The 22012-nt window shown below is 43.0% G+C and overlaps 1 protein-coding gene across 3 annotated transcripts in view; it reads left to right on the top strand.

Annotated features, from left to right (window-relative positions):
• The window catches only part of SS18 (SS18 subunit of BAF chromatin remodeling complex), a 359812-nt gene extending 341565 nt beyond the window's left edge, over positions 1-18247 (top strand). For all 3 annotated transcript variants that reach the window (XM_086965659.1, XM_086965658.1, XM_086965657.1), the window contains one exon: positions 16660-18247. In XM_086965659.1, the coding sequence (XP_086821785.1) occupies positions 16660-16686 (27 nt within the window). In that variant the 3' untranslated portion in view covers positions 16687-18247. The remainder of the gene's footprint in view (positions 1-16659) is intronic.
• Positions 18248-22012: the final 3765 nt, after the last annotated feature.

Genomic DNA, 22012 nt, shown 5'->3' with positions numbered 1-22012 from the left:
CTCCAGATCCACAAGGTTCCTTGAGGCCATTTTAGACACGACGCAATGCACAGCTCGTCCTTCAGAAGAACGTCAACAGAAGTTGAGCAGATCCGCTCGCCAACTGTTCCACAAGAAATGCCTTTCAGTCAGACAATACAAGTCCCTGCTCGGGTCGATGTCATCTTGCATACCATTAATGCCTCATTGCAGGCTGCGAATGCGTCCTCTGCAGGAGGAGCTAGACAAACAATGGTGCTAAGCAGAGGGATCATTCAACGACAAGGTGTTGGTGACACCAAAAATGAGAAAGGCATGCGAATGGTGGCTAGTGCAGGACAATATCGCACAGGGTCTGACGTTCAGAGTTTCACCATCCCCTCTGATCATGACAACCGATGCCTCTTTGGAAGGCTGGGGAGCGGTGCTCAGAGAGCTTCAAGTCAGCGGGCACTGGAGTCCAGAACAGCGTCAGTGCCATGTCCATTTTTTGGAGCTAGCGGCCATTCGTTTGGCTTTGCAGGCTTTCCTTCCCAGGGTCCGAAATCATACAGTGCTGGTCCAGACGGACAATACGACGGCCATGCACTACATCAACAAGCAAGGAGGAACGAGATTGCAAACTGTGTCCAAAGAAGCTCAGAGGATCTGGGATTACGCGATTCTACACATCAGCTTGAGAGCCGAACATCTGGCAGGCTCTCTCAATGTCAAGGCGGATGCCCTGAGTAGCCAGACAGAGGTGAATCACGAATGGGAGTTAAATCAGTCCATTCTGGAGAGTGCGTTTTCGGTCTGGGGGACACCAACCATCGACCTTTTTGCCTCTCCGGGGAACGCAAAATGCCGGTTTTACGCAAGCAAGGTTCACCATCAGGGATCTCTGGGGAACGCCCTATCGAAAGCCTGGTACAGCGCATTCTTTTACGCTTTTCCGCCAATTCCCCTCATTCCTCTAATACTCAGGAAAATGAAAGCGGAACCGTGCAAGCTGATTCTCATTGCACCAGCTTGGCCCCGGCAATTTTGGTACACAGAACTCCTTCTACTCTCCCAAGCTCATCCGATTCGCTTACGACCAATTCCTTTCCTATTGTCGAAGAATCAAGGACAAGTTTACCATCCGGATCCGAAATCACTGCACTTGGCAGCGTGGCTCCTGAACACAGAGAGTTCCGTCATCTGAATCTCTCCCAGGAATGTAGAGACGTTTTGTCCCAAGCTCAAGCACCAAGCACTAATAAGACTTACTAGGCTAAATGGAAGAGGTTCTGCCTGTGGTGTCAGAGACAAGACCTCCATCCTTACAAATCTCTACCTCATCAACTTTTGCCATATATACTATCATTGGCAAAGTCTCAGTTGGCGGATTCATCTGTTAAGGTACATCTTGCAGCCATATCGAGGTTTAGGCGCAGTTCTTCAGGCCCTTCCTTATGGTCCTCTAGGAGTATTAAACAATTCTTTAAAGGCTTGTTTCGAATGTATCCTCCAGTTCGCCCTCCTCCACCAGTTTGGCAACTCAATCTTGTCCTGGCTCAACTCATGAAAGCTCCGTTTGAGCCGGTGCACAAGGCAGACTTGAAATTCCTGTCTTGGAAACTTGCCCTCCTCTTAGCTCTAACATCAGCGAGAAGAGTGAGTGAGCTTCAAGCCCTCTCCATAGTGCATCCATTCCTGCAATTCAAAAAAGATGTGCTTATCCTTCGCACCAATCCGAAATTTATTCCAAAGGTGCCGTCTGAGTTCCACTTGAATGAACCTTTGATTTTAAAGTCTTTCTTTCTGCACCCTTCAACGCCTGCGGAACGCTCATTACATTCTTTGGACGATCAAAGATGCTTAAAATTTTACTTAGAGCGCACACGACCCTTTCGGAAATCATCCCAGTTGTTTGTGTCCTACAGCGCACCACGGAAGGGGTTTCCTTTGGCAAAGAGTGGCATTTCCCGCTGGATCTCCAGTGCGATTCAATTCTGCCATCAGGAGGCGGGCAAGCCTTTGGACAGAAAAGTCCATGCACATTCTACAAGGTCTGTGGCATCGTCGGTGGCTCTTTTCTCTGGAGTCGCCATTAAGGACATATGCAGGGCAGCAACGTGGAGCAGTACACATACCTTCACGAAGCACTACTGCCTGGAGTCTGCAGGACGAGACGATGCGGCTGTTGGTCAAGCAGTCCTGCAGAATCTTTTCCATTGAGAGTTGAGCTTTCCCTACAAGCCCTCCATCCTGGTGAGCACATTTTGTTTCTTGTTTGCTATGCTATAAGTTTATATGCTTTATGGTTATGTGATGCCATGTATCTACAAAATGTGTCTTGGTTATTACTGCTAGCTACTCTGATACAAAGCATGGGAATCTATGAAAGTTCCAATACTGGGGCAAGAAAACAAGTTACTTACCTGTAACTTTGGTTCCCCAGTATTGGTAACTTTCATAGATTCCCATGCGCCCACCCTCCTCCCCTGGGAAAGCTCAGTTTTTTGACAGAGATAGTGGCGGTTTGCACAATGGCTATGAAAATCTGAGGCTCTGAGCTCTCTCAGGAAGGTTTTAGGGGGTGAGGCCGCTCTGATTGGTCCTGACAAAAGTTTGGTCTCTTTTGCAAAAGAGGGTGATAGGATACAAAAGGAGATGAGGCCTAGGCCTATTTTTTCTATTTTGTTTCTATGGTTGTGATACTACCGAGGCTCCCATTCCGACGACGGGGAATGATACAAAGCATGGGAATCTATGTAAGTTACCAATACTTGGGAACCAAAGTTACAGGTAAGTAACTTGTTTTCTTCAGAACATATTTTATTACTTCCTGCACCTCAAAACATGTGGTCTAGTCTTCACCTCCATTTGGCTGCACCTGGCAGCGGTGGCTGCATATCTCCAGAATAGGCAACAGATATCTTTCTTCAGGATTCAAGTCATCTGAGCTTTTAAGGAGGGGCTGAAGAGCCATTCCTTCCCGGGTATCTCTAACCCTGGTGTGGAATCTTAATATTGTCCTCACAAGACTTTTGGGTCCCCCATTTGAACGCTTTCAATTGTGTCCTTTACAGTTTCTTTCTTGGAAAGTAGCTTTTCTAGTAGTTATCACAGCAACTAAGCCTGTTTGTGAGCTCAAGGCTTTAATCTTGGAAGAATCTTTCTTTTGGGTTCATAGAGATAGGGTGGTCCTTCGTATCAATTCTATATTTATTCCTAAGGTGGTCTCTTGTTCCACCTTAACCAGTTTATATCACTTCAAGTCTTCCTCCTGCAACCCTCATTCATTTGCAGAAAGGACTCTTCATACCTTAGTCGTCAAACAAGCCCTAATGTATTTATAGATAAAACAAAAACATTTTGAAAAAACCAACATCTGTTTATTGCTTTTTCTGAAGCACATAAAGAAAAGTCTTGTCAAAATCAGTCATAAACAGATGGATAGTGAAATGTATCCAAGCCTGTTATGCAAAATCTAAGAGTTTTGCCTGTTCTTCCTAGGGCCCATTCCACCAGTAAGAAAGGGGTCTCTATGGACTTCCTTGGGAACATCCCAGTAGCTGACATTTGTAAAGCAGCCAATTGGTCTACACCACATACTTTCAAAACGCTCTGCCGTGTAGATGCATTAGTATGGCAACAAACAAATGTTGGACAGGCTGTACAACATTCACTTTTTCAATTTTCTGCAACAGCCACAGGCTAGCCACCGCTTAGGGGAAGACTGCTTTGAGTCTATGCGAAGCAAGTGTATCTAGAGCCATACATGCCTCAAACAGAAAATGTTACTTACCCTGTAAGCATCTGTTCATGGAATGTAGTACTGTAGATTCACATGCGCTCACCCTAGTGCCCTGCCGCCTTTGGCTGTTTGCAGTTACCATTACTTTCTACTTCCCTTGCATGGTCACCTCTCTAGCTCTCTTTCCTGTGTGTGGTTCCAGTCATCCTCACCCGTCATGCGGAAAAACAACCTAACAATGGAGCTGATGACTATGCGCATTGCAAGCAAGAGGTGGAGTCACACTACCTCGTGACTCGAAGAATTCTTCATGGAAAATCAACCTGCACACATCCGATCCCAACACTAGATGTCAGAAGTATCCACAGCATGTGTATCTTCAGCACTTACTGCCATAAACATATGCTTACAGGATAACATTTTCCTTCAACATCTTTGAAAAATGTCCTTGGTGGGGTGAACCTAGCCAAACTCCTGAGCGGACTTCTTTACTCGGGGCTCTTGTGCTGCCTCCTTTCCGGGACTAGCGTTTTCACTGGACTAGTTAGTTTGGCCCTTTCAGCCAGGGTTATCACTTGGCTTGAGAAAAGCCCACAGAGATGGGTGTAATGTCCGTAAATGTCCGTAAGTGAGTCCCAACACTCATATTTGTCATGTATTTGCACATCGGCACTGGCATGACATACAAAAATATTTGTCACCCTATAGGGGTTTTGTAAAGTGGTGGGGGTGGAGGTTGAGGAGGCTAGCCGGACATCCGGTCATGCGGGAACTCTCGTGTGACAGCTTTTCATGATGTATTTCCAGCGATCTAAAAATGATTTGGTTGTGAAACGGAGAACTGTATAACATTGTTTCCATTTTCCATTCTTTGGCTACAGTACTGTATACTGCATAACTTTATACTAAATAAAAAGAGTTGTTTAAAAAATATATATATTTTTCACAGCCAATATGGAGTTATTATGAACTAGTGAGATGAGTCAAGAGTTTATACCTGGTAGCGCTCTGCAACCTTTTGTTGTGGTGTATGTGCTGGCTAAACCAGGCGGAAACACCAGGAAGCAGAGGACATTACTCTGCTCCCCTGCATATCCCATTATTACACATATGTTGGACTCCTCTTTTCTCCAATTGGTTTCTGAGTGGCAAGATGGTGACCACTGTGTTACAGGTAATTCCTGTAGCTGCTGCTCATGTCTTAGTGGCCTTCCGGAGACGGAGATGTTTACTCTTACCCAGTTGTCTTGTGGCACCGGTTGAGAATGAACGACCAAGGATGATAACCAGTACTTGCTGGCAAATCTGTTAGTCAGCCTCTCCATTGTTGCAAGGGAATGAGCTATTAACTCCAGGCTGTAGGGATGAAGTATCGGGTGGCTGACAAACATTTCAGGAGTTGGTAATAGATCCCAGAAACAGGTTTATTTCTTAAAATGAAGCTCCAAAGTAATGGACCCACAACTATCGCCAGTTGCTCAGGAGAAAGCCCAGTGTGTTCTGATCTTTCTCCTGGCACCCAGATAGAGAGAGGTTCCAGAAAAGAACAATAACTACATTATAGGGAAAAGGAACATGGCATGGAAGACACATAATACACAGTGTAAGGATATAAAAAAAAACTATAGAGCACTACATCATTTCACCCCATAAAAGAAAAATTAAGATAAAACTTAATCAAAACGTGATGTTGACCTAGAGACTCTTTTGATGAGAACAGGTTCTGAATTATAAGAACTAGTCATACGAGGACACTGTGAAATCTTGGAGGAACAAGTTAGAGAAACAGGAGCAGACAGCATAGAGTCAGATGTTGTGGTTTGCTTACTAAGAAAACACTGTGGAGCACACTGTGAATTCACAGGTGGACCCAACATGGATTCAGAGGAGTAAATAACAATCATTATAAGCATCCACACTAGGACACACACTGTGAGAAGATACCTCAGCTGACTTAGAAGTACTGGCTTTATAGATGATGGAATCATCAACAGGATTTCACATACATCTCTTTCTGAATTTCAGAGATGGGTCCTAGACTGTTTTTATTCCACCAACCCCCCTCCCTTGCAGAAGAACTGAACTTTTACCAACTCGATCAACTTTGCATGGAGTAGCGTTAACCTACTCCCTTTTCCTGATCTTTACATGTTTCTTGTCAAGAACCCAATATCCAACCAGAAATTCTCTCTTAGTCTCAATTCATCAGAAAGATTATGCAGGGGAGGCCAGCCATTCTTAATAACCCTCAGAGCATCATCTTAGGAGACAGCTTCCAACCAAACCTTTTCAGAGATAACATCACAGCAAGGAGACGCAGCATCCAAGGCAGCAACCACACATTCACAGTCTTCCTTGATGTCATTATCAACAGGCAGATGTAGGCGTGAAAGACAATCAGCCCGAAAATTCCTCCCACCCTGTATGTAGTTTATAATAAAATGGTATTCCTTCAGTTGAGAAAGTAAATGTACAATGCGGGATGGCGCTTTACCTAGCCCATTGCTTTGTAGTAAAAACATAAGTAGCTTGTGATAAGTTAAAATTTCAAATGAACTACCCCACAAATGTTTTTACTTTGTGGACAGTCCAGACACAAGCTAAAGCCTTTCTTTCTATGGTGCTGTAGTGTGATTCAGCCTCTGAATGAGGTTTAGATGCAAAGGCTATGTTGATCTCCTTACCATTGACTCTTTGTCCAAAACCAGCACCAATGCCCTTCATGCTGGCATCCACAGAGATTGCATTTTTGGCCTGCAACAAAAGGTCTGAGTGCAGGAGCAGTCACTACCAAGTGTTTAAGATTATCAAAAGATTAATTCGCTTCATCAGTCTACAAAAACATGTCACCTTTTTTGAGAAGATGTCTCAAAGGTTAAAAAGAACACTCATCGCGGCCGGCCCTCGAGGTTGTAGATGGCTTGCTGTGTTTAACGATTAATGTTCCACTATAGGCCTTGAATTGCATATTCGGAATTACTCTGCTGGCCGGCCCGCTGGGTTGTAGGCGTTTTCTTTGGTCCTGTCTTTTATGCTCCAACGTTTCCAATAAACAAATGTAATACTAAAAAGAACACTCATAAGATGGTACAAATGTGCATAGTGTTCACAAACACCAAGAAATTATCTTAATGCATCCCTGTCAGCAGGTACAGTAGCTTTCATAATGGCTCTATGTTTCTAAACTTTGGTTTGATGCCATCAGGTGTGATACTATGATCAAGATAATCCAAATTCTGAACTAAAAATGTACACTTTTCTGACTGTATGGCCATGCCTCTTGAATTAAGAATGTTTAGAACTCTGTCCATGGCCATTAAATGCTCCTGTCTAGTCTCAGTAAACACAAGAATGTCATCTAGGAAAGCTTAGACATTGTTGAGGTCTCTAAACAAAATGTCCATAACCTTCTGAAACACGCTGTCTGCCGAAGCAAGACCAAAAGGTAACAGTAGGTATTTAAAAGCCCCTAAGGGTGTTATAAAGGTGGTAAGTTCTTGAGACTTATTAGATAAGGCTATCTGATGGTAAGTAGAGTGCAAATCAATAGTCGAAAAATACTTTGCTTGGCCTATATTGGACAACGTTTCTTGGATGTGAGGTAATGGATGACCATCAACAATGATATTATATTTTAGGGATCTGAAGTCCACACACAGATGAACATTCCCATTCTTTTTTTAGCTAAAACGATGGGAGAAACCTTTTCTTATGAGTCTGTGGTCATAATGATACCTTCTTCAGTAAGTTTGTCAAGTAATATTCTTTATTCAGAGCGAACATTAATGGGAACAGGCCTGACCTTGTGTATGATGGGCACAGCATTCTTCTTTAACCTTCTCTCCTGTTCAAAGCCATTAACTGATCTTATTTCATCCTTAAAAACTGCTGGGAATTTCAGCATCAAATTGGCCAAAAGATCACTCATGGGATCCTCAGAAAGACATCGCAAAGTAATTTTTCCCAAAACAATGGGGTGTGGGTGGCCTGGCTTAAGGTAAAAGCCCTGCTTGGCTAAATCCATCCAACTAACTAAGTCGTTCCCATTAATAGCAACATATACCTTGGTATGTATCATTCTGCCACAAATTCCTAAATCAACAAAGAAATATCCAAGAAGCTCAATTTCCTTATCTCCAAATGCCTATGGACAGATGTCAGGAGCATTGAGTTTAAGCATTGAAGGGCACAGCGAATAAAATGTGGAGTCAGCTAAAACTGTGATGGGTGCACCTGAATCTGCCATGACTTGTAGAGACTTATCTCCAATTAAAGCTTGACATAAAAGATCCTCTATTTTGCCGAAGACCTGTTCTTTTTCAGTAGTGAGAACAACATTAGACAAATTGTACGTGCAATCATGAACAGTACTGTTGGAGCGGTCATGTCCACTTCCATGTTGTAAGTCAACAGAATGTATGCTTGTTTTACGAACAGTGCTCTGTGGCCTACAAACTGTGTGAAAATATCCAATTTTTTTACATTTGATAGATTTCTTGCCAATAGCAGGACATATGGGATTGATGAGATTTAGAACCACAGCAATAACACAGCTTGTTTCTTCTTCTCCTTGTTAAATTTTATGGATGAAATGGTGCCATCAGTTACAAGGGCAACCGAAGGACTTCCCTCGCGTGAGGCTAGGGCTTGGGTAGACCGAATGGAATGTTCGATACTTTAAGCAATATCAATCCCTTCAGAAAGTGAAGGATTGTGTCAGATAAGTAATCTCTCCTGCATCTTCTTGGAAGTACAATTAAAAACAAATTGATACCTTATGGAGGTGTCAACTGAATTCTCAAATACGCAAGGAGCAGCTAGCACACACAACACAGCTATATACTCTTATACAGTTTCATCACTAGCTTGTTTGTGGATAACAAAACTAAGCCTCCCTAACAAGACATTGGGTTCCTCAGAATACTATTTTTTGATTCTCTCCTTAGCCTCAATATATACATTCCACACAGTATCACCCGCAGGGCGAGGTATGACTGGATAGTTGTCAAAAACATTTGGTTTTGCAATACCTAGATGACAGATAAGCAATGCGAGTTTCATAGCAGGAGTGTAATCAAGACCATCTATTGCAACCAGGTAACTTTCAAAGTTGCAAAGCCATTGCTTCCACTTAATTTCTGGTTTGCCAGGTTTCCATAAAAAAGGAGTCGGTGTAGGACATTTTGTGAAGAGGCTATACCTGAAGGGAACGTTTTAAAATGACAATAATAAACTATTGCAAAGAGTAAAAATAAAATCGGAAAATTAGAAGAAAGAAAAAGAAAACACTTGTATACACTAACAATTCAAAATCCAATGTATAGACCACCAATAACATGCAAGATGGCCACTGTAAAATAAGCAGCAATTGTAGCAGTGGAAGGAGGCAGACTAGTCATTCAATAGGAAGTGACATCATCGAGGCAGCAGAGAAAGCTCTGTGATCGGTGGGCTGGAGCAAGAATGCCGGCCCTGCAGACCGAAGCTCCCACAGCCAAGAACAGAGGAAATGGGAGAAGTCAGACTAGTCAAAAAGCTACTGGAAGGATTGTCATCCAAGCAGCAGAATGGGCTGGAGCGAGAATGCCGGAAATGCAAAACGAGGCTCACAGCCTAAAATGACCAAGCCTGAAGAAAGCAGGAAGCTGTGCAATGCTGGCAGCTTAAATCTGGATTATCTAATGAAGATCCGGTGAGGTGCCGGCTCAGTAGAGCAGCAGTCACAAGCACAGACTGGGCTCGTGAGATATGACTGGAAACAGCGCGCTGAAACAAACTGAGACGTCTCGGGTGACCTTTCTCGAGGGCGCAAAGCGTGCGGCAACAGAATGAGCAGGATTTGAAAGCTCTCTTGAGTGCGCTGGGCTAACAGTAAGGGGTTCCTACCTAAATAAATATCCAAAGTGTTTTTTTTTTCAAGAGTCACCCACCTTAAAATGAATGCCCCAAATTCTTCCAATCAAAGAATAAACTAATTCCAAGAAAATGAGGCGGCAGTTAGTTGGTGGGTTCAGTAACCGCGTAGAAGACAGTTACGCAAAAGTCTGCACCAACCCCACTCCTGATTCCAGATGAAGTATCGGGTGGCTGATAAACGTAGAAGGAGTCGGTAATAGATTCCAAAATCAGGTTTATTTCTGCAAATGAAGCTCCAAAGTAATGAACCCACAGGTATCAACAGTTGCTCAGGAGAAAGCCCGGAGTGTTCTGACCTTTCTCCTGGCAACCATACAGAGATAGGTTCCAGAAAAGAACAATAACTACATCAAAGGGAAAAGGAACATGGCATGGAAGACAAATAATACACAATTTAAGGACATAATAAAACTATAGAACACTAAAAGGGGGCAGGGGACTGTTGAGAGGACTTTGCTCTGCCTGTGGCTCGAACTGATTGGGAATTGTTTTTGGGATAGACTTTAGTGTCCTGCCAAGTTTAAGTAAGCAGCACGTGCCGGGAGAAAGAAAAAACGTTGTTGTCTTATGCTTCCTTCTGCTTCATCACAACAGCCCCATTATTATAGGGAGGATGATAACGCCTTACTGGCCATGTTAACTCATGAAACATGGCTCTATGACCTTCTCTGGGTCATGAAAATATGGGTACCGAAGATCACCTAATCAAGGATACCTTGGAAGAGATGATTGGTCATACTGAATAAGATGTCTAAGATAATGGCCAGAAGATAACTTCTTTTGATGCCAGAGTGGGATCTTAAGGGGATGCTGTACTGATATGGGAGTACCTTGGGACCAGAATTTCTATGCTTGGGCTGGAGCAGGGAGTGAAGTCACTGCACTGTCTTACTTTTGATAGTTTTGCCCACATATGAGGGTTAAGTCTTAAAGGCTCTATCGTCTGAGTTTGTAACGGAGCAGGCCCTCATGAATATGCCTTAGACTTCACTGAGGGTTCACAGGGCAGTTGTAGTTTTGTCATGGGTTGAAGCTTGAAGCTGCTGATTCCTGGGGCTGTTCTTCGAGATTCTTAATATTTCCCACTGAGAGGTAGGGACTAGGGCTGCAGCTATAATTCAGAGGTACTAGATTCTCATTAGTTTGTGATTTGATCCACACTACTCAGAAGACAAGGGGGTAAAGTACAAGATATTAAGAGGGCACTGCCTGTCACACTGGAGGCCTCACTTTCTTTTCTTGCCAAACTGAGTGTCGCAGTACATGCAGCACTTTTAATTTCACGCAGCCTGACCAGCATGGGAATTCCTGGGAACCAGAAAGCTTGGACGATGGTCGGATGGACCAGGGAAGATCCAACATTGGAACTTTGGAATTTGTTTGGCCATGTGAAATTGTGTTATGCATAGAACCTGAGTTTGAAGAGTGTGTTTTTTCTTTTAGCATGTTTTGCATCTTTTTTTCTAATCTCTCCCCTAAGTCTCCCTGTTTCCTACATGCCTGTAGTATCATGTAGAGATGAGAGTAGACGAGATGAATTATAATTCCAATTTAATTAAAGGAATGAAGCAAGAACGAAGGAAACGTGCAGCTCAAGTGGAGCTGACTGCATTACCAATTGAATCATAACATTCTCCAGTACAACGGAACAGGTGATTACATATACAAGGTTCTACACGTGCCACAATGCCCTACTTGTTGGAGGGGGGGGGACTGCTATATTAATATATTATCAGTCTCTTGGTTTGAGATGCTTTATTTATACTTCTTTGGTTCATTGCACATTTTGTGTTTGTGATCTGCATCTTGTTCGAATTGCTCTTGAAAGAAAATATGTTCGAAAAAGCAATGGTTTAAATAAAACGTTATAAAGATAACATTTTCTTTTCATTTTTTATTAACCCCAATTAAAATGAAACCTGGCTTCTAACCCCTTTCTATCTTCCCTTTGATAAGAGAATGCAGCAGAAACCTCAGAGAGGAAAATTAGATAGTTACGGTAACAGCCAAAGTTCTGAAGATCCGTACAGTAATGCACTGCATTGTCAGTTATTGTCCGTTTCAATGTACCCTCTGAACAAGTATCACTGAACAAGGGGCTTTTTTTTTTACTTCACAAATTCAGATTTTGTCAAGGTTAGTAGAGAAATGCCGTGGCTTTGTGACTTGTATTCCAATATGAACTGGTGTATGGCAGCTGATTAAGTTGTATATTTACACATATTGTTAATCACGATGCCCCAGATATAAACGTGCTTGATTTGTCATGATTTTTTTCTGTAACTTGTTCCTTTTATTTTCTACTCTTTTGACGTTGTATATAGGGTAGATTGTACTTTATTGACAAGTAGACCCTACTTTGACCATGACGGTGGTCCTTATCTTAGTGGTGGTTGTTTTTTAAAAGTATAACAAAATCAGTAAAAAAGGTTTTGGGGTAGTTCTTACCTCTGCACATTTTGGTACCTGCTTGTTGTGGCAAGCTTTTTGTGAACTACATTTTTTGGGATTACTTTATAATCGAGCACCTGAAAACTGATTCTAAAACATCTGTAACATGCTATGGAAAGCCTCTTGACACCAGATTGACCAAATGCATGCAACACGTGTCGGTGTGCACAACTACCTGGAGATGCCTGGCATCAAATACTCCATGTTTTGTGTGTACACGATTGAGCAGTAGGTACCGGACATTTCCAATGTGGGCATCTACTTGATCATAGAGACAGCTGTGCAAGACAATAGGGTGAGCGCTGACTGCAGCTTAAGACCAAGCAAGGGGTGATGTTTCCTGGTGAACGTAGTTATCACCTTTCACATTTTCCTCTGCTTTGTAGGACTGTCTAGTGTTTTGAGCTTTGGTGGCAGTGGGTAACGCACAGAAACCTGGTATGGAAAGGATTGAGAGTCTGGGTGAGGAAGATCTAAACTCCCTCCAAAAGCAAATTTAACTAGCAAACAAGTGGATTAAAACCATTTACATGACCAGACTTCATAGGACGTGAAAGCTTTGGCATAGCTGTCCAATAAATTTGCACATAACATCGCCCGCAACAGTGAACTAGAGAGAGAAATGAATTTTCTTTCTACTTTTAACTGTTCACCCCTCTGCCAATGGATCATAGGTATTTTCCCACCTCAAACTTTTTGGCGGTAGCAAAATATTTTTCGGAGATACACTTTTTCACCATTTCAGTGTTTTTAGGGCTTTAGTAAAGTCACTATCCCTTTTGAGAAGTTTGATTTTCTTTCCTAATTTAAACCAGTCATTTCAAATTTGATAGGCCGCTAAATTGAACTAATGCATTTATCTGACATTCTGTATGTTTTAGGGATGTATGTAGCAGATACATTAAACAGAAGTATTAGAGTGGTATACGCACTGTTCAAGTGAACCGTACATAATGTTCCATTGCAATATAGGACCTCTGTGAAATCGCTGTTATTTCGTACTGAAGGTAAATTCTGATATTTTTAGGTGAAGAGCATTATTTTTCTTCCACTTTTCCTAAAAACAATAAATCTCCTCTGCAGGCGTCGGATAACCTGCGTTTCTTTCATTCTAAAGTTAATATTTAACATTTTATATGAGTATTTTTCTTTCAGAAATCTTCCCTAATCCGAACTACATTTTGGTGACACAATTGCACATGCTTGTCAACTTTTAGGCACTCCATTGACACTTGGATAGTCTTGTGCGTTGCTAGATGTCCTCCAAAAGGCAGGCCAACCAACCGTTCCTCGCAGGCCTCACCACTCAATTTACGTGTTGTTAAATTGGCCACTGTTGCCTCTCTCATAAGTGTCCTAATTAGGGAAGTATACTAAACAACAACTTGGACATCACTTTTGGTAAACAATACTATCTGAATTGTCTCCCCAGCTGCACACAAGCAAGCCGGGTCTCTGTGTGACACCCGTTTAATTGTCAAAAATGGTTCCAGGGGATATTTACACTTCTCCAGGCGTTCCGCCATCTTATGCAGCGATTGGTAAGGGATCTGGAAATTCTGTTTGTGTTTATGAATATTGACGAGATTTCATGATGGGAAAAATAGTGATTACTTCTCTTTCTCTGAGCTTGGTGTCAAAGCATCATATCCTGGAGCTCTGTGGCAGCCTGCCTGAAGTGTCAAGATCCTGTTTGAGACGGTCTACCTGTTCCAGTTTTCTTTGATTTTCCTTATTTAAAAGAAAGTTGGAAACTGAACTAGTTGATTTTAAAGATAGATTTCATTTTAATTTACTTTAAAACATTTTGAAAGATTCTCATTGTAGAAAAATTATACAGTCTCACAGCGCGTATATGGTTTATGAATTTAAAGATGATACCTTTGATGGAGAAATTGGGTTAAAAACAAGTTCTTTTTACTAATTGTAGCTATTTACTTTCAGTTTAATAGCAGCCTTTGGAAAGTAATGAAATGTCACTTCCACTTCCTGTTCACCAGTTTGGAAAACGGAAGCACCCACTTAGAACATATACTGTTTTATGTTATTCCCTTATATTTGCAATTCTGTTATTGTATACCTATTTTAATGTATATTATTCATACTTTTATTGGGTTTTTTTGAGCTTATAATAAAAATCAATTAAAAAAGCAGGTGGGAGGTTTTTATGGGATCCTGGCGCAGTCAGTGGTTACTGGGAAGTATTTGTGGGTCCTGGTGTACCAGGGCCACAATACTGGTGCATGCCAGTTGAATCGACAATTCCTTCTTTTTAGGCATCTGACTCTCTAAGCAGCCAGGTGGAGCAGTACAACATATACTTTTTCAATTTTCTGCAACAGCCACAGGCTAGCCACTGCTTTAGGGAGGACTGCTTTAAGTCTATGCACAGCAAGTGTATCTAGAGCCACACATGCATCGAACGGAACATGTTACTTACCCTGTAAGCATCTGTTCATGGAATGTAGTACTGTAGATTCACATGCCCTCACCCTAGTGCCCGGGCACCTTTAGCTGTTTGCAGTTACTATTGCTTTCTACTTCCCTTCCATGGTCATCTCCAGGTTTACCAAATAAACCGGTTCGGTGTAACACATTATTGCCCTTAAAAATATCAGTGTCCAGTCTGGACTTTGTTTTATAATAGTAGTGGGCATTATTGGTAACTAAATTGGACGAGTTCAAACTAAGATAAACCCATAATTCCAGAAGGTGTTTGCATCTTGTAGGGCAGAGATTCAACCCTCAAAGTTAATTTAGCTCCGTAGTTCTAGGTTCTAGATTCTGTTAACATTGGCTCTGTGGTCAACATTATTCCATGTGGTTTGATTTGGTTCAACACATGGATCTTTTGAAGCGATAGGGATTCGTTTTGCTAGCAGAAGGTAATGCCTACTAAAGGCTGTAAAGGTGGGCCAGGATTTCAGATGCTGGGAATATGGATCAAGTATGGTCTCTGGGTGCTGCACTAATACAGCAGGATACAAAATATTGCCCCTAAAAATAGTCCTCTGTCAGGGACCTAGGTTTTTCTAATCTTCTCCAGTCACAGCAACAAGGCACCTCCATATGCTTTCCCCATTTTGGATTACTAGTAGCAGTCCATGAGAGATTATACCCTTTGTCCTCTTGTCCTTTTCTCCTGCATTGGTGGGCAGAACCTATCAGTATTCACATGATGACCATTTGCCAAGTTTTGGCCGAGAGTTCCAGTACTTTTTTCCCCAGTAGTTTTCGAGGTGGAATGTGAGAGCCAACTATAGGTCTGTCACAGTAATGTGTGTATGCTTTTCCAGTCCAGCCTTTGCTGCTGGCCAGATTTGGTGAGCTTCTGTACCTAGAGTCCATAATCCAAATTGTCTGACTGATAAAAGGTATTGCGTGTATTGTTCTTAAACTGCAGTTTTTATCTACTGCAGTTTAATGTAGAGATTTCTGCAACATAGAAGATGGTGGTAAGTGAATTTGACGTGGGCTGGGGAATCCTAGCTTGGAACAAAGGCAAATAAAGAAGGAACCTCTTCCTGCGCTGTAGGTTTTTGAAGTAAGACCAGGAAGGCGACTGCAGTCTGGGATGGGGTTTGGGGTTAATGGATATTTGACGAGAGGCAGTAGACCTTCTTGTGAATGGATATTTGACGAGAGCCGGTAGACTGTCTCTCAACAGTAGTAAAGTTAAAGAGGCGCGTGCCCTTGAACGGTAAAGAGCAGCATACACTCTCAGTCAAAGTGGGAAAGATTCCATCTTCAGGAGTTTCTGTGATTGTCGAGTTCACTGGCGAAAAAAACAAAGTTCAGTCCAAGGCAGCACAACTTTTCAAATCAATACAGAAGACTTTAGTTGCGCTAGTTTTCATTATAATGTAGGTTTAATGAAGAAAAGGCAAGTATGTGGGATTTGGAAATTAGCAATGGCTAGAAACTAGTTCAAGTAGTGTATTGCCGTAATGGTGTTGAGCAGAAACGTAGGTGCCCATCTGCATACATGTCTTGTACCGCCCTGTTAAGTTGTGTAGAACATAGCTCTCCTGACCAAACATTTTTACAGTTGATCGCCTGATTAGTGTGTTGCAAAAATTGCACGGGCCTTTATTATTATTTTTTTTTAAAAGCACAAGTAGCGTTTTGAGCTAGATTGATTAAAGTTTTTATAAGCTACGATGTGTGGTGTATACACATATTCATTGCAGGGGTGTATGCTTGCTAAACCTATTCATGCGTGTTCTTCCTATTCATCGAATGCTCTGGTTTAAACAAAAAAAAGTTTACAACTTCTGTGACGAAAATGAGACGGGAGATGGGGGGGGGGGGGCAACCATCTTGCACGTTAAGGATACTGGAAAAGTGAAATTTCAGTTTACAGTGCTCTACTCCTTTGTAAAAGTGATGAATAATGCACTTCCCTTACACTCCTCTGCAGACGCCTGGTAAATGCAGACATAAGCCAATATCTGACCCCTGAAGAGGATTTTGCCATGTCTTCCCAGAGCATGAAAGCAATGACGCACTTGTGTTGCGTTGATTCATTTGAACGCTGCGGTATTGCATGTTCTTGTCAGTGTTAAATAACATTTGTTCTGTCTTTCTAGGGTCAGTACGCAAATTATCAGCAGTGAACTGGGACATACATTCCAGGATCCAGTAAGCAGTAGCAGCCGTACAGTTTCCTCAGGACACCGAACATCTCGCTGTGAAAGAAAACCTACCAATGCATCTAGTTTTCAGAAAAACCTTGCGGCTAAATAGCCGCTCCACTATCTACAGTCCTTTTGGGCTTGAAGGGCTGTAGGCTCATAGAAACATTTCAATGATTTTCTGGTCTCTACCCTAGATGGCAACATTGGACAGGATATATGCCCACGTAGACGATTTGCAATGTGTTTAGAAATGTATTGTACAAAATTAACTGTTACAGACTGATAAATTAAGCCCTTTCGGTTGTTTGAGGGTGAGGAGAATTTAGTATTTTTCCACGCTGTTTTGTATTGGGGAGGGTAATATACTTTTTATGGTAGCAATATTTTTTATGATGATAAATTCATATTGTAAAATGCAAAACTGTAGACTTCACGCTGCAGGCTCAAAACTCACTGAAGTGTGGCACTGACAGATCACTGGTTTCGGAAGAGGCAGTCGTCACTGGGGCTGGTGAGCACCTCGCAGGCTTTAGAGCTTTCATTCTCTACACACGGAAGTAAATGGTCTGATTTAAGAATAAACGAACACTGGTCTGACGTGGCTTACACATTCCACTAGTTACATTTTGAAGCATGATTTTAAGAAGGGTTTCTGGTACGTCTATTTCCAAGACAATAAAGTTCTTTATAGGCCTTGCTCGTCCAGTCAAAACGTCTCCTATACGGGGGAACTCTTTCAGCAAGCAATAACCGAGAACAGCGACAAGTGTGTTTATTTACCCATAAATGCTGTAGAAGGGAATTTAGGCCACGATGATGGGATCAATCGAATATTTTTTTTAACGTATTTAACCGTTTTGGTGAATTATTTCTATGTAACAGAAAATAGCATAGCAGACTTTATAAGCGTTTAACTTTTGTCATCACGTTTTTGGTTGCGAAATCTATCTACACAAAAACCACGTTCTGTTTTGTGTGACAAGACGTTTTAGCAGTGAACCGGTTTTGTACTGCTTATTAACATATGGGATTAAGATGAACCAGTACTTGGGGTCTGCTGGCACAAATATTTGGAAATATTTGTTGTGACCTGCGGAGATGCATTTCTAGTGTTGCATGAGCAGTAGTTGGTACCTTGACAAGCATGTGGGCTGTCTCTTTTGATAAACTTTCTGTGTTGTTCTGTACATACCAGTACTCGCCACTGTGCCAAAATTCGTGAGGTGGAAGGAGAGGCAGCAATTATGTAGGACATTTAAAAAAAATGAGAAAACGACTCTGGCCACAACTTAATAAAAGACAGTGATTGCCTTATATTTAAAAAAATGTTTCATGGTTAAAATCGGCAAAAGAAAACTTCAGCCATTGTTTCGAAAGCCAAAAATGAGAATAAAACGAGTTAGCAAAGATGCAGCATGAACAGTATTATTGTGAATGAAAGCTTGCAAGTTCCGTGCCAATTTTCCACCAGTGTATTTCATTGCTATTTAAAACTGTACTCCATCAACTCTTAAAGCAAATAAATTATTTGTGATTTTGATTCCTTAATTGCTTCCTTAACCTTAATCGCTATATCGTATCATCGAGTCCAACTGGAGGCCGTATGGGGAGAGTTTATTTTCCTCTAATTTGCATTACCCCACTGTGAGCTACAACAGTGCCCTTGCTACATGCAAACTAATTACAAGATCTGTGCAGTAATCAGCCTGGAGTGTGGGCTGTTTTTTTGTGACCGAAGATCCCTGAAAATTAAGTCCAGGAGGCTGCAATCATGACTAAATTAGATAAATGAGTTGAGAAGAAATATATGTACGAACCCGACCCAGATACATTCCAACCTGAAATTAGCCCACTTGACATTAAGAAATCATTTGTCATGTCAGTCAGAGCTGGAGCATTGCAATTTTAATCAGTAGGATTTCCTCCAGGATTCTTTAGATTGCATAGTGCATTTAGACGTCTTAATTGATTTTTAACAACCTTAATTCTTAAAAGTATTCAATTGAATGCGGCAAAAAACTAACTTATCAGGAGCAGATTGTGCTAAAGTTATAATCTAAAAACAAACATTATGATTGATGGAGGGCACGGTTTGCAATGCCATTTATTCTGCCCAATCTCTTCCTGATGTTAAAATGTAGTGACTACTTGTTAAAATAATTCACTCTTCTCAAGAAAGGTGAGAGGATGTAAGTTGGTTTAACTGTAATTTCCTTAATTACTTATTTTATGTTGCTTCTGATCTTTATCCACTCAAACACATGATTAACGGGACAAATTATTTTTCTCTCTTGGATGCAACTGCTTGGAACCGGTTACCAAGGAAAATCCTATAGTGTATTGGAAACTGGTCTGTGCATATATTGCTTTCATTAAGTTTGTTGTGATCAGCAAGTGATATTCATGGTGCTCAAGAAGATATTGAGCTTTCTGTTTGCACTATATATATTATACTGTATTTTAGAATAGAATTTATGTATCTGAAAGAGACACGTTAGTGATAGATTCCTTACCTTAGAATTCCTTACCTTAGAATATTCCCAGGCGTCAGACTGGATCCGGAAACAGTCACACTCCTCCTGAAGCAGCAAAGTGCTCAGGTTTGCCACAGGTTCCTAAGCACTTTATCCGTCTACACCATTGATAGTGTTAGACCTATTTTGGAGGTGCTGTGCGAGATACATGAGTTTCAATGATGTACTTCAAAGATGGCGTGTGCACAGAGTGGGAAAAGACCCATCTGTGCATACCTACCATTTTTATCTGTTTCATGGTTTATGTGAATGGGATAAGCCGGAAGTTTAGTGGTTTCCACAATTATATGTTGAGTTCCAGAGCCTACCATCTTCTGCTGGTTCTTGATGTTTTGAAGGGAGGGCTATTCAGAGGAGGGTCATAAATAGAACATAGTGACCTTGCAGAGTTTATTATGAAGGAAGAGAGGTTCAGTTCCAATGATCGTTTGATGTGCAGTGCACATTGCTTTAAAAATAATTTCCTACACCAGACATCCAGTGCAAGGACTTAGGAAATGGTGTGATGGAAGTTCTAATGAGATGATTGAGGAGCTGTCTGGTGGCTCCATTCTGGATTACAGTTTATATTCACCCCGAACTATCTCATTTCTGATGGTGGGCCTAGTTCTTATGGCCAGAAGCCCATGGGTCTTGTTCATTTCACGTGCAATACTCATTCCATGTGTGAATATCTCAGTTCAGACATTTTTAACTTCAGGTTTTTCATTGGCATCCATTGGCAACCACTTGTAGGACTAGTACTTTTGAACAGGAGTTAAAAAACAATGAATCGTCGAGCTGTTGTATGATTTGTCATTAGTGTAATAACACCATTTGTTTGAAGGAGGAGAGCAGGACATTAGAGAGCCAAGGTATGTATTAAGAGCTGGGGGCATGGTCAGGCTTTGAGGGACATTGCCTGTGCTGCTAAACTGTGCAGAGGACAAGGGGAAATTTACATGGTGAGAAATGTTTTAGTTAGCGAAGAAGCAATCCAGATCAAGAAAGTTCCGTGAAATCCCATCTTGTCAAGTGACTAGCACTGGTGCGTGATGATCAATATCCAAGGCAGAAAAGGCTCAAGCAGCGCAAGTGCCAATACTCACTTTGGGCAATGATCTTTACATTATGCTTTGTATCGATCAGTGCTGCTTTGGTGCCACAGCTAGGACATAAATCAGTCTGCACCTGTGAGAGAAGGTTTTCTTTGACTATGAACACCGATATTTCTTTAGAGCTGGATCTTTTAACAACTTTGCCTAAGAATTTGTCCATTGGATATTAGCCAATAGAGGCTCCTAGGATCAAGGCATACTTTTCCTTTTTAGGTCGAGCCTAGCGTTGCAGCCCATGCGCTGCTCGCTTTGCGATGCATGCAGTATTCAGTATAGCGTGGAAGCTCCACCCATTTTTTTATCTGCTTACATTCTAAACGTTGCCTTCCGATGGGTCTTAGTCTGGTTTGTCGCTCCTTGTGACGACCATGTCGTCACTTGTATCCTTCCATGGCTACTGGCCCCTTTACATCTGAAAGAGACACGTTAGTGATAGATTCCTTACCTTAGAATATCCCCAGGCGTCAGACTGGATCCGGAAAGTTTTGCGTAGCAGTAACCTTGCGCGTCGGTAGGCGTCGTCTGCGGCTCCGCGTCCGTCGTCGGCGTCGTGGGCGCCGTGATGTCGTCGGAGTACTTGGACGCCGCCTCCGCGTGCTGACGTCAGTTATTCTTTTTTCCGCGCCAGCCAGCGCAGATCTGGAAAGAGCAGTTCCCTAGTCACTTTTTGACGAAACTTTTGTGATCTTTTGATTCATTTCGAAGTCTTTACGACTCCGACGGTGCCGTTAGGGATGCCCGGATTCAAGCACTGCAACGACTGCGACCGTACCATGTCGGTGACGGATCCCCACCGCTTGTGCCTGATGTGTTTGGGCGTCGAACATGACGACGAGGCCTGCTCCGACTGTCGGGCCCTTTCGAGGAAGGCCAGGCGGGAGCGGTCCCGCAGGCGACTCGAGATCCGCCAGTCGGCCCCGCGCCGTGTGAGGTCCCGGTCCCACGGGAGGTCGAGGGACAGGTCGCGGGGACGGAGCCGTCACAGCTCCGGGAGTCGGCGCCACTCCTCCGGGTCCAAGTCGTCAGGTAAGAAGCATAAGAAGTCAAAGAGACATCATCGCTCTTCTGACTCCCCCGACGCTCGCGCGATGCAGCCGGGGGTACGGGTGACACCGCCCACGCGGCTCCTCGGGAGTCGCGGGCGCCGCGTTCGGCCCCATACCCCCCGGTCCCTGGGCTGAACGCGACGCCGGAGGAGATCAAGCGTTTCCTCATGGCCATGAGGTCCCTTTCTCCTCCGACGGGTTCCGCGGCGCCTTCGGGCCCAGTGAACCCGTCTGGGGGCCCTAGTGGGTCGGGGGCTACGACCCCGATGCCGTCGGGTGCTTCGGTCTCGACGCCGCCGGCGCCTTCGGGCCCGGCGCCACAGGGCTCCACGATCCCGACACCGCCGGTGCCCTCGGGCCCGGCGCCACAGGGTACAGCGGCCCCGGCGTCGTCGGCGCCTTCGGGCCCGACGCCGCGGGGCGCCGCTGGGCCCTCCTCGGACGATGGATCATCACCGGTGGACCTTACGACCCTCCCGGCGTCCGTCCGTGTGGTGTCCCCTCCGGCGTCGTCCTCGGGCGGCGCCGTCCCCGATGCCTCCTCTCAATCGGTTCCGACGTCGGGACGACGACTATCGGCGCCGATCTCGACGCCGTTTAGAGATTTTAGTTTCTGTGAACCGACCCC

The sequence above is a fragment of the Lissotriton vulgaris genome, chromosome 4_1, assembly GCF_964263255.1.
Source record: "Lissotriton vulgaris chromosome 4_1, aLisVul1.2, whole genome shotgun sequence".
NCBI lineage: Eukaryota > Metazoa > Chordata > Amphibia > Caudata > Salamandridae > Lissotriton > Lissotriton vulgaris.
Note: the sequence above shows the minus strand (reverse complement) of the source record. Positions and strands in the feature narration are given on the sequence as shown.